This window comes from Haliotis rubra, unplaced genomic scaffold (genome assembly GCF_003918875.1).
Source record: "Haliotis rubra isolate DU_JTF1 unplaced genomic scaffold, ASM391887v1 Scf77, whole genome shotgun sequence".
NCBI classification, from domain to species: Eukaryota; Metazoa; Mollusca; class Gastropoda; order Lepetellida; family Haliotidae; genus Haliotis; species Haliotis rubra.
Window position 1 is genome coordinate 40,573 of NW_025767490.1, and position 13,843 is coordinate 54,415.

The following is a 13,843-nucleotide window of genomic DNA, read 5'->3' on the forward strand; positions in this document are numbered from 1 at the left end:
TAACTGGAATATTGCTGAGAGTAATGTACAAAATAGTAACACTAAAATGTGGCCTACACGGGATGCTGACCTACTGAGAACCCTCAGTTTTTTTGGACGAATCTACGAAGTCACTAAAAATATTGGGGCGGTGGGCCCCATGGGGTAGCCTTGTGGTCAAAGTGTTCTCTCGACACGCCGAAGACCCGGGTTCGATTCCCCACATAGGTATAATATATGAAGCCTATTTCTGGTGTCCACCGCCGTGAAATTGCTGGAATAATGCTATTCCAAGCGGCTTAAAATCCAACTCACACACTAACAATACTGACATACACTCTTGATGTCGTATTGTTGATGTAACGTTAGCACGCTAGCTGATTATACCACGATAGCGTCGTTATATTGTTGGATTGATAAGACTACAAACACAATCACTTACAGAAAGTTTTATTATAAAACATGCATAAAACCATATAAACATCACGAACTTATGTTACATATCGTGTTACCATGGGCAGTGTGCTACATGTGTATTGCTATAACCATCTAGATCATGACTTCAACTGCCTGTTCATATGTGTCTATGGAACATGGTAATAGCAGCACAACATAAAATATATAAGCAGCACTGAATAGAGGGGAATTATACAGTTGAGCAAATTTTCTGGTATAAAAAGAATTATTAAAACTCGTGTAGTTTATCCTATTTAAATAATTCGAAAATGAGTATCAAGGAATATTTTCCTGAAATTATTATTTAAGATAAAGTATGCCTCTGTACATGTTATCAAACTTTCCTAAAGATTCAAATACCAAGGGACAGGGGTTATGATTCAAGGTCAATTATGGGTATGATTCAAGGTCAAGTAAGATTATGATTCAAGGTCAAATATAATTATGATTCAAGGTCAAGTAAGATAATGAGTCAATGTCAATGGTCATACGGTGCTCTGACGTACAAATTTGGAATGATTTCTTGTGATAATGAACATGGATTTCTCGCTTCACATATTTTATCTGTCTGAAGTGATTTTGCAGTCCTGCTTTCTTTGAGCAGAAACAAGTTATTCAAACAACGTTAACGCTTTAATTTACATTCAACCAACTTTACTTTTCAAAGAGTGATTTTGGAGAGGTTTGATGGTTGTGAATATGTAAAAAAGAAAACCTGCAGTTTCATTTAAACCTCTTAAACAGCACTCCTGCCCCTGCCCCACAAACTGCCCCAGTCAACCACTGCCCAATTGTTCTAAAGTACGCGGATGGCAGTTGTTGCTTGTAGTTGTGGTGGTTGGTTTTCAAGTTGATATGTAAGTTTCTAAACAATATCATAAATATTTGTAATTTCAGAAGTTATATTACGGTCCAGGATATCCTCTCTCACGATTAAGTAGGTTTCGTAACTGACGTCGGCACTCTGTCGTCCATATTTCATCTAACAAATATTTATACAATCACTCCTATTTTGGAAAACACTAAACATATGAGCGAACCACATTGTACTGATTATCCAATGCGTCATGTATAGAATATTATAAACCGGTATTATGCATCCTTCCTGCCATTGTTCATATTTGTCGAGTACGATGGTGCATAGAGTATGCAGATCTCAAAGGTTGCTTGGTTGCCGAACCCACTAGTATATGGTTCCTCACTGGTGGCTCAGAATTCTCGGAAAAACAAACCTGAAAAGAGAATATATTAGATGAAATATCACATACATACCTTAATTATTGTATTGCTTCGATTTTCTACACGTATTACTATTGTAGATTGCGTATCGATACTGTGACAATAGAAGTGGCAGCGGTCGGCATATGTACAATCAAGCCGAGGATCAATCATTGAATTACGCTCAAGGCTGTCAGTGCCTATAACAGGGACGTTCATTGAAACTGAGAGCTTAGCAAATGATATTTGAAACACTTCAGTGCAAAATGCGATGATGTTTACTTTTCTAAAATTAAAAAAGGGGCGGTGAGGTGGATAAAAGTTCGCTCGTCACCTCCCAGATCAGGGTTCGATTCCCCATATGGGTACAATGTGTGAAGCCCATTTCTGGTGTCCCCCGCCGTGATATTGCTGGAATATTGCTACAAGCGGTGTAAAACCATACTCACTCACTAACTAAAATATTTTCTTACCCGCTATACATGCTGTCAAAAAGCATGCGACATTTCCTGCTATCATTGCCCTGAGGACTATGGAGGCAAGGTCTTTCTTCCGAGACGGAGCAAGCGCCGATAATGCACCTAGAAGGATGCCCATCGACCCGACGTTGGAAAACCCACATAATGCATACGTTGATATGACCTCTGAGCGTTCCTGGAACGTATGAAACAAAACGTAGGATTAGATAACATGCATAAACCGACAGCTGTACAACAACAACTATTTACATTGTACCCGTGAAGATCCGGGTAAGAGTTGATCTTCAGCAACCCATGCTTGTCGTAAGAGGCGACTAACGGGATCTGGTGGTCAGGCTTGCTGAATTGGTTGACACATGTCATCGTATCTCAGTTGCGTAGGTCGATGTTCATGCTGTTGGTCACTGGATTGTCTCGTCCAGACCTGAGTATTTACAGACCGCCGCCATATAGCTGGAATATTGCTGAGTGCGGCGTAAAACTCACTCACTCAATATTTACGTTGTCTCAGGTGTGGGTTTGGTAGAAAACCTTTCAGTGGTTTCAGATGTTTACACATTTTCCAAATATAGGTCCACTGGACATGCTCATAAACGACATTTTATGTTATATTATTTCGAATAAGAAGAAAATATACGCAAACCATGTTCCATGTGAACGACGTACAACAATGTGTCTTGCTCAAGTAACTTCAGATGGAATAATGCAGCAAACACGAACCTCCATGAATCCTCTCTTAAGCGTCATATTCCACTGAGTAAGAACAACAGCTTGGTCATCCCAGTACCACTCGTCCTTGTAGCCGTAGGTCTCTGTGTAGTTCAGGAACGTCTGTCTGTTTTGCAACAGTTCCTGGAGAGATTTGTAGGCGATGAACTCGTTCGTGAAGGTCTTCACGCCCACCAGCTCCGCCACACGACGACAGTCAGCTGGTTGTGTACCCATGAACCAGGCAACTGGGTACAGCAGGTAGGAACAAATGAACTGAAAGGAGAAGACAGTACATTGCAAGCTTCCAAATGAAGGTTTGACATTCAGTACACAGGGAATAGCTGTGGCCGAACCAGGGCCTGGTCATCGAGGGTTTGAATCCCAATTGACTCTGATTGTCTTCTCGATTGATTACCAAATATGAGCGTGTGTCAAAATGTGTGATGCTATTCCATACTACGACCTTAAGATGGGTTTGCGACACTTTCCAACTGTCTGGCACTATTTAATTATTATTTGTTGTTTGCCACTGATAGATACAGATACTGATGTATATTTTAGCCTTTTGATCTTAACTATTGAAATCTATTTCTGAGGCTAGACAAACCTAGGTATTCTTTTGTATTGAATACAACATAACATTTCAACCAAGGCTTCGTTTGCTTTTCCTCCATCTTTGGATTGTATTCTGTTCGTCCCTTTTATTCGCCATTGAACAAAATCAGTGGAATTAACAAGATTAATGGAAAATATGATACGTATAACCAGTCTCTACAGTATTTCTGGTTCTACTGAACTTGAATCAATGAGTATTAACACGAGTAAAACACGTAACGAAACACTACATTAATATGTAAGTAAACATTAACAAGCTACCTCAAATGTAAATTCTTCTACACCAACCCGGTTTCCAAACCAGGTAAGTGTGGCATTGACGAAGGCGAGGAGAGCGAGAAAGGCTATGACGTTGACGATGATGTTGGCGATGAGACCGATGGACGTTGTGGCACCCTCGGAAGCTGCCTCTATAAGGTTTCGCTGCTGCCTGTGAAATACGAATTGTTGGCAATAAAGACTACGAGTGATGTACTGAAACGATTGATATAGATTTCGGTAAGATATCTGAAGCATACTCAACATTGTTATGTTATACCATGTGTGTGTGTGTCCAGTGTGAAGCCCATTACTGGTGTCCCCGCCGTGATATTGCTGGAATATTGCTAAAAGCGGCGTAAAACCAAAACTCAGTCAGTCAGTCAGTCCGTGTGTGTCAAGTGTTATGGATTGTACCTAATAAGGGGCAGTGATGTGCTATATTAAGAACTGCACAATATTTTTCTAAAGAGCTGTATATTTTGTACTGTCATAGTGATACTTATGTACTGATTTAAATAAATTGTAAATTACATCACAGTTTTTATTGTTTGTTGGACTGATTCCCGGTAAACATTTACTTTCAGCTTGGGCTTCATCATGTACAATGAGAAGTTTTGGAAACTAGACAGATGTTAAGAAGATATCAGGATCGGAAGTATGGCATTTCTACCCATTTTCGTATTCATCATCGATTTTCTAACTTCGTTTCGTGATAACAGTATATATTTCATGATAGCAGTTATGTTTTAATGGTTTTATATGTTGTTGACTTAAATTTTGATATACACACAAACTTTATGGATAAACTACTTTTTTATTCGGTAGATGCGACGTTTCGATACAGTATCGTTGTCAAGCAAGTATGAGTAAGGTAGAAAACAGGGCCCGTATTCTCGAAACGTTCGTAGCCCTACGAACTTCTTAAGCCCTTTCTTAACACATTGGCTACGATCAAAGTTAAGAATTCTTAGGGCTACGAACGTTTCGAGAATAGGGGCCCAGGGGACTATATATATATATAGGAGATATAAAGTGCAGATGTAAAAGAGATTTGGCAAGAAGAAATATCTGGACTCATATTTTATATATTTATTGCTGATACACCTGCAGAAATCACTTGTTTATATTTATTAATTATTAATAAATAATTAACAAAAACATCAAGGACGTGAATCGGGATGTACAGTAACAATGTGATGACAAGGGAGTACAGGTAGAAGCCAGTGACAAGGGATACATGTAGAAGCTAATGGGGTTACGGGTGTTTGTACAATAATACAACCAGTTAAGTTTGGTTGATGAGTTCATCGTTACGCAGAGGGGATGAAGTAAAGTGGGTCTCTATTGATCAGTTTTGAGGCTTCAATACTGTCTGTAGCTTCTTTTAAAGGACACGTGGCCACAAGCTGCATAAAGAAAAAAAAATACCATTTTCAGCATGAAGATTAAATGCATTCTATCACTAAACAAGTAATGACAACAGACAAGGGAGGCTACTCCAACCGCCGTGATTGATGTGTGGAAACCCACGTAAGGCTCTTAAAGAAACTGTGCTTAACAAAGCCCAAAATACGTTTTCAATGAACGCAATACTTGGCGATAATTTAATGTATGGTTGCATACAAAGAGCTCTTTTAGACTTCCTCGTTAAAACGGGTAAGTACGATGTTATTTAACTGAACAAAAATATAACAGTTTGTTAAGTGTTGGGCGCATATAGGCCTTTTAAGGCCCAAGGTCGCCCTAAAACCTTATATACATACATACATTGATGTGTGGTCTCAAGCTCGTTTGAAGTACACAGTCAACTATTGATCACTTTCTATGCTTTAATGGGATATTGAAAGTTTGAAGCAACATACATTGATTATGAAGGTATTTCAACACTTGAAAAATGTGTGTGTGTGTGCTACTACTTCTGGCCACCGAATTAAACATAATATATTATCTCCATTGATTGTGAATTGAATGCGAGACTGTTCCTTTAATAGTTGTCATAAAGGCATTTGACACACTAAGACCTGATGTTCTCCAACCGTCATTTTATAAAGCGGGGGGTGGGGGTGATCTTTGACATGTTTTATACTGTTATTGCTTCAAGGTATTCTCATTTATCAGCCTATGTTGGAACCAAAAGTGGATTTGCACATTACTTTAATTGTCCTAAATCGTACCCTCAGGAATGCATTTTAAAGTATTAAGAGTTCAGATGTGAGTGAGTGAGTTTATTTTTACGCCGCCTTTTTAGCAACATTTCAGCAATATCACGACGGGGGACACCAGAAATGGACTTCAAACATTGTACCAATGTGTAGATTTGAACCCGAGTCTTCGGCGTGACGAGTGAACGCTTTAACCACCAGGTTATCCCACCGCCCAGTACAGATACAGTCATTCTAATGTTGCAGTGGAAACTGGTAGATATACTGGAATTGAAAGTAATGAAAAATTATGTCTTAATTGTAAACCAAAGGGCCATTCCTATATTGAAGGCTAAAACTGGGTTTGTATGTCTGTATGATTTCAATTGTTGTCAATTCGTGTTGATTTCACAAAACTCTATTAGTCTTACCCACAGTCATTTGCATCTTAAAGCAGTGAGTGGGTTTAATTCTATGCCGTACTCAGCAATATTCGAGCTACATGGCGTCGGCCTTTACATAATTCGGTCTGGACCAAACAATCCAGTGATCAACACCACAAGCATCGATCTACGCAACTGGGATACGATGACATGTGTCAACCAAATCAGCGAGCCTGACCACCCGATACAGTTAGCCGCCTCTTACGACAAGCATGGGTTGCTGAAGAATCATCACAAAACATAACTGATGCAGGTTATTCAAAAGTCATTCCAGTGTCACCGTATTAGTGTCGTGACATGTCCACAAGTGACACGGAGTCATGTCGATTCGTCTTTTATTGACACTGCTACAGTCTGTTATGATTAGGTGAGTGAGTTAGGGAGGTTTTATGCCGTTTGCAGCAATATTCCTGCAATATCAAGGCAGGGTGCGCCAGGAATGGGCTTCACACATTGTACCCATGTCGGCAATCGAACCCGGGTTTTCCGCGTGGCGAGCGAACGCTTTAACCACCAGGCTACCCCATCGTCTCTGTTTTGATTTTGAAGAAATACACTATTTAACAAGCTAACCAGTCTGTGTTTTGAAATCACTTCTGATCCAGGATCCACGATAAGGATTAATGATACCAGCAATTCGACTGCTGTCACTGCGAACACTGTGGCACAAACTTACCCTTTCTTCATCTTGTTATAGTCTTCCGACGTGGATGAGGTCCTTTCCGTCTCCGGACACATTAGTTTAGAGATGGCCAAAGCCGCTGGTGCCGACATCACTGACGCCGACAGTAAATGGTTGGGGGGAACCTGGAGGATGAGTCAGGTCCGAAGTAAGAATCCCTGTTAGAGACTGTATATGTCGCGTGTCACAACAACACCGAACGTACTGCATGTAATTAGAAGAAGCTGCTAAAAATTGCAACAAAAGTTACATTTGGGGTTACACTTTCTGAGTACAAATCATAGGAATCTTGTTATCATTTTGGGGGCTTGGGACCACTTCTATAAGCACTGTAGAATCATAGAGTGAGTCAGTTTGTTTTTACGCCGCTTTGAGCACTATTCCAGCAATATTACGGGAGGGGGTGGGGGTAGGGGGCACCAGAAATGGCCTTCATACATTGCACCCATATTCGGGAATCGAACCTGAGCGAATGCTTTAACCACAAGGCAACCCTACCACCCCTTTCAATCATAGAATGACATATTCAAATTCGTAAGAACTATTTGGTTAAAGCCCATTGTACTATTCGGACTGTATCATGAACAAGAAGTTTGAAATCACAATGCGTCAAATCTAGAGAAGTTCTCCATCAGCCTAAAGAAAACGCTGTTTGAAGGCTTTACTCGAACCTGGAGTGTTGTAATCTTGATTAAACAACGTTTGAACAAGAGTTGTATGAGGCTCGTTGAAATTTCTCAAAAACCTACATGGTCGGTTGTAATGAAATAAAGACATCAAGGTTTTATGCTGTTGAAAAATTGCTCCAATCCGGGGGGATGTTGACTATTAACGTAATTATTTTCACCATTTAGTGCAGATATGTTATTGTTTTGTGAATTACAAGGATGAATTAATGCGTTATCTTAGCATTCTGCCCGCAATTAGAGATATTATATTTATTATTTGCCAATACTTAGTTTACCTAGAAATAAAACCAAAGCCAATATGTGAATAGCTGGACCTTTAAATACCAGATATTTGATTGTTTTGTGAATTTCATGGATGTATAAATGCATTATCTTAGCATAAGGCCGACAATTAGAGATATTTTATTTATTATTTGCCAATACTTAGTTTAACTACAAATAAAACCAATACCAATTTGTGAATAGCTGGACCTTTAAATACCAGATATTTTATTGTTTTGTGAATTTCATGGATGTATAAAAGCGTTATCTTAGCATAAGGCCCACAATTAGAGATATTTTATTTATTATTTGCCAATACTTAGTTTAACTACAAATAAAACCAATATGTGAATAGCTGGACCTTGAAATACTAATGTACATTGTAACCATTGTGTTGAAATGGTCAATAAAGAGTTTGATCAAGTGCTTGTTCAAAATGAAAATAATATACAGTTAGACATTTTCATAATTCACTTGAACTGTTGAGTACATGGATCAAAATACGAAGTATGTATAACATATTTCACTCTGGAGATTACATGGTGTCTTACCCCAAAGCCTATGTAAGCTCCAAGCACACTGCCCGCAATTGTAGCGAATCCTCCTGTCATCACTGCATGGAGCTCAGATATTGTCATAGTATCCAGGAATGGCTTGATCATCAGAGGAGCTTCCGTCTGAAACACAACCAGGCATTTACTGTAGCTGCTCATAACGGCAGGTTCATGTTCTCCAGATCTGGGTGATATTATAATTCTTTGGAAACTTATGGTTTATATGTAATAAGTTACATTTGGTAAAAAAGACATTGAACAGACAGGCGTTATTAATGGTGAGAGTATCCTGACCCACGTGTGGCTTCTGTGACAAACAAGCTAGTGAATTGTTTACCTGAAACAACCAGGAAACAGATAGTACTCGTAATGGGGCAATTGTATTTGACCCGTAACTGCATGTATCCTCAACATGCCCACCGCAAAACGTTTTGAAATCGCCTGATGAAACATGGGTTGTATCTTCGTTAAAGGAGCACAAAAATTGTGAAACCTAGATCCCAGAAGCTAGAACTGCTCGACTTACTGCTTGAAGATGACTGTTGGAAGTTGGAAGTCATATATCGTGTCACACATTACAGGGTATGCGATTCTGAATAAATATTACCACTCTGAATATATACAAAGAATACAAATATAAAAAAAGAGATAAGAAAGCGTCACTGGTCTCTTTCATTTCCTGTTCACCCTTGTAAATTGGGCACTCGGCAGTTTTACGATATCATATTGTGACAATTGTATATATACTCTTAAAACTTGACATTGCTCTTTCGGAGCTAATTTACTGAGTGCATATAACGGATTCAAACATGACATCGTTGCTCAATTACAGTAAAATCATCACTTTACAAATTTCCAAAACATGATTATCCAGAAAGTGTTTGGTAAAACCACAGGCGCCATCAGTTCAACATGTTTTGGTGCCTGTCGTTTTATGTATACTGTGAAATAAACATGAAAATGTGTGAGTTACCGCTACAAATTCTGAGCAGGGATTTTGGCTCGGAATTGAGAAAACACGATTTTTCGAGCTTCCGAAAACCCTAGCTCCCAAACTACCGCTTTGATTTTGTGATGTATGTCTCATTTTGTAGGGAAATCAATTGGCTTGAAATGTGTGCATACTTTAAATGGGATAAATACAGTGAGTATTGTTAAATTCGCCCTGAAACGAACCTGGTGTGTTGACCTCGTTACATCCCTTTCCTTTTATATAGTGATAAGACCCCGTTAGTGACAGTACATACCTTGATGGCAGTTTTTAGCGTTACAAGCCCCTGTGTATAAAACGTTATCCCAGACACTTTGGAAATGGCTTTCTGAATACGGAGAAGATATACAAACGAAGCACGTACCATGCCGACAAAAATATTTCCAGCAGCATTCAGTGACTCCGCTGGTGTGGTTCCCAGACAGAAGGAGAGAAACCGTCCAAAGACCTTGACAATAGCTTGCATGACGCCCAGGTAGTATGTGATGGAGATGAACGCGCTGAAGAAGGTGACCACAGGCATGATCTGAAAGCAAATAATTCATATTTGGAATCAAGTCATCTTGAATGAAGTCGTACAAATGTACTACCCATCAAAAGTTTAGACTCACTATTGTAAATGTAGCCACTTAATGCAGTCAACTGTTGTAAACTAGATTTTCCGAAATATTCCATAATGTTTAAAGGTACAGTTTACACATGAACTGATGTATTGTAAAACAAATTCGTAACGTTGAAAAGATTATTGTCATGAGTTCAAAAATCATGAAACTCAGTGTAAATTGGCGAATTCTTAACAATTTGCCAATTTACACCAAAACGCAGCTGTCTACATGCACGATATTTCCACATGCTTTTCAGAAAATTGATGCATGATCCTCGTGCAATTCATCTGCATGAGGTTTGCAGATGGTTCCCTTTAGTTAGTGGAGAAATTCATCTTCGATGTAACCGTATATACATATATATATTATATATAAAGAAAGTGATGAGAATACCGAGCGTACAGTAGTACATATATAAGAAGAAGTTTCTGAAATAATCACACGACACGGATCTTCTCCAACATGTTTCACTTTTATCTTCAGGGAGAAGTGATTACAGTTAAACGGATTATGTTATGACGTCACTTTGTCATGACGTCACAATGCAACTGTATACAAATGTTGTGACGCGGCGTTGCCATGACGACACATGGGCGGCTTTATATTGACAGTACTAGTAGCACAATGAAAACAAGTATAATTCAGACACATTGCGTTACCTATTTAACGATGGACACAATTCTTTGATGAAAAAGTTTTCTTTAGCTTTACGCTGCATGGCGTCAGCAGTATTCATTTTATAGAAAGGGAATATTTTAAATTTTATTTCCTTTCCTGCTGCGCATTTGTCAATGTGAGCGCTTAAGGGGATGCACCTTGTTTTGGGGTCCTTAATCTGTTGTTTATGGACGCGCATTCTGTCCCTCAAGCACTCCGTTTGTCAATGTATTCTTCATGACACCCTTGGCATATAATAACATGAATAATATGTTTTGCGGAGCAGTCCATGCTAGAGCGTACATGAAATAATTGTTTCCTGTTTTGAACTTTATACATGAAGTTTCAAGTATATATTCACAAGTTCCACAATTTCCCGTTTACATTTTGAGACACTGAATTATGTAGGTTTAATACATGAGTCGAATGTGGCACGTGTCAATATGTGTTTTAAGTTACGGCTTTGGCGTTTACTCTTTATCATTGTTACATTAGCCATAATTCGATTCATTTCATATCAGCATTTAAAATTGGAACATTTTGTCTTATGATATGAAAAAGTTCCGGATTCTTGGGGTTGTGCGTTGAAACATAGGCCAGATTGACAGTGTTATTTATTTGTTTATCACGAACTTTCAACAGTGTCCTTCTGTCTATGTTTATTGCTTTCTTTATTCCATCTTCCACAAGAAGAACTGGGTATCCACGGGACTGTAGATATGATTTTAGTTCTGCAAAGTCGTATGTTCCTTGTCGGTATTTGTGACACAATCATGCAGATACGTCTTGCTAAGTTATAGGGAATGCTTCTCTTTATATGACTCGGGTGGCAAGATGAAAAATGAAGGTATTGTTTAGTATCTGTAGGTTTATAATATATATCTGTTTCTAGATTACGTCCACATAGTTTTACCATGATGTCCAAAAATGGAATTTCAGAATAATTTGAGTCCATGGTAAAATGTAAATGTTTGTTCAAGTTATTTAGGATGTTATAAAACAGAGTTAATTTTTCATCTCCAAAGGGCCATAACATGAAGCAATCGTCAAGAAAACGTCGACAATTTGTTCTAAAGTATTCAGCGATTTCAGGTCCTAACTGTTCTTTCACTTTGGTTTCCAGGGTTCGTTCCAAATACCCTAAAACTAACGTAGCATACGTGGGTGCCATTTTGGTTCCCATTGCTGTACCCTTCATTTGTCTATAATGTTCCCCATCAAAATTAAATGTATTATTATTCAATATGAATGTAACACTTTCTATGACGAATTCCTTGGAGAATCGTGTTGTGAGTAATGCTGGATATTCGTGTAACCAGAATGATATAGCTTCAATCCCTAAATTGTGTGAGTGCTTTAAGGGAGTCTACACTTTTGATGGGTAGTATATTTTCTTATTGCATTTACGAATTATATATGAAATGTCTTTAAATGAGAAAATGGCCTTCTTTAAGAGGTAACCTTTCCAGGTAGCCATCCCAAAGTGGAATCCCTGGACGATTACTCTATTGCATTTAAAAGAGAAACTGGGTTGTTTTACATCAGCGAGAGGGTAACCAAGTTCACTGTGAAGCATCTTCTCCATGGCTGATCGTTTAAATGTAATTTACACTAAAGAAAAGCTATTATCAACAATGTGTACTTGGTCGCATCAAATATAAAAATTAAAATATTGTTGTTTCGTATATCAAGTAAAGGAACAATTATTGAACACATTCCGGTCAACATCATGTTTTATAGACCATGGAATCAAAATGACATTCGTTTCATGGTTCCATAAAACTTTATTGCCCTCATTAATGGTCGATAACTCATAGAAATACCATATATGTTTTCATTCTCTTGCTTTTCGTGTAATGGAAATATATCAACATTGATTTGATGCTGCTTATCACAAAACCGTGGAACTGTAGCATGAAAGTACCAGAAGTTATATATTATCAGTAAAAAGTGACTGTCCGCTTTGGTCGGTACACGTGTGGTGTTGAATTATGAGTACCTATCTATCAGCATAATAATGTCTAACTTTTTTTAATTTGATGTATCCAGAATGCAGTGGATGATATATGTAATAATAATATTACTAGGATATTCAAAAATTGCAATGATAGTTGTTGAAGTATTGTGAACATACTTACAGAAAATGCAAAGAAATGGACCGACGTATTGTCAAAGACGAACTTAGATCCAGCATCGGTGTGGGCCAGGAATTCTGTGATTCGATCGCCAAGCCACTTGAACCCATTATACCCCCACTGTGTCCGCAAGATGATGGCCGCAAAGAAGAACTGCAGTGCCAGTCCCCAGAACACCGGGTGCCAGTCAACCTGAAAATACAATTATAGACATAATGATTATGAATGAGTGAGTTACCCCGTTTTTAGCGATATTCCAGCAATATCGAGAATCGTACAATGGTCTGCGGCGTGACGAGCGTGATTAAAGCCTAGTGATTGTAGGCATCAATACGAGGCTACCCCCACCGTCCCCAAAATGATCATGATGAAATGACACTACATTATATACTTTATTAAGTTGAAATTCTTGTTTTAATTGCTAGCAGAAGCTCAGATTCGAGTGTGAAATCTCAAAACCGATAGTTGGAAACACTCATGTACCGAGTCCTATACAGTATATATTCTGAAAAGGCCGAAAGCTGATCACTGCTCATCTTTCCAAGAACATGTAATATTATGTGTCTTTATAACAAGCACTATTTATGGAGGCAGTGCCGAGATTTATCACGATGTGTGGTCCCAACCAAAAGAATGTCATTTCGACATTGCCAGTACATGGCATAGCGAAAATATGACAAGTTTGACAGAATACTCCAATAGCAATGATTCTCTACATCTGTGATGTGTTTGCTTGTATAAAGACTAATGTTTGTGTTTGATGTGATAACACGACCATTCAATGCGTCATGAATTGTTTCGTCATTCTGGAAGTTGGAAAGTCAATAACACTTCCTGTGTATTGCATAGCGTGTACACTCTTGCACCGTTATCAAGCTAAAGGTGACTACTACCGATAGATGAGACGTATATATACGTACAGTATGTCGTGATTAACATTAACAACAGATGATTGTTAACAAGTAG

General features: G+C 38.4%; 1 protein-coding gene across 1 annotated transcript in view; it reads right to left on the reverse strand.

The window, feature by feature from the left end:
- Positions 1 to 413: 413 nt before the first annotated feature.
- LOC124260560 (solute carrier family 28 member 3-like) overlaps positions 414 to 13,843 on the reverse strand; it is a 40,153-nt gene continuing 26,723 nt past the window's right edge. The window contains exons 5-12 of the mRNA XM_046694883.1: positions 12,881 to 13,069; positions 9,845 to 10,006; positions 8,487 to 8,612; positions 6,980 to 7,110; positions 3,720 to 3,888; positions 2,853 to 3,116; positions 2,127 to 2,307; positions 414 to 1,667 (exon numbers count right to left, since the gene is read on the reverse strand). Coding sequence (XP_046550839.1) covers positions 1,645 to 1,667; positions 2,127 to 2,307; positions 2,853 to 3,116; positions 3,720 to 3,888; positions 6,980 to 7,110; positions 8,487 to 8,612; positions 9,845 to 10,006; positions 12,881 to 13,069 — 1,245 coding nt within the window. The 3' untranslated portion in view covers positions 414 to 1,644. The remainder of the gene's footprint in view (positions 1,668 to 2,126; positions 2,308 to 2,852; positions 3,117 to 3,719; positions 3,889 to 6,979; positions 7,111 to 8,486; positions 8,613 to 9,844; positions 10,007 to 12,880; positions 13,070 to 13,843) is intronic.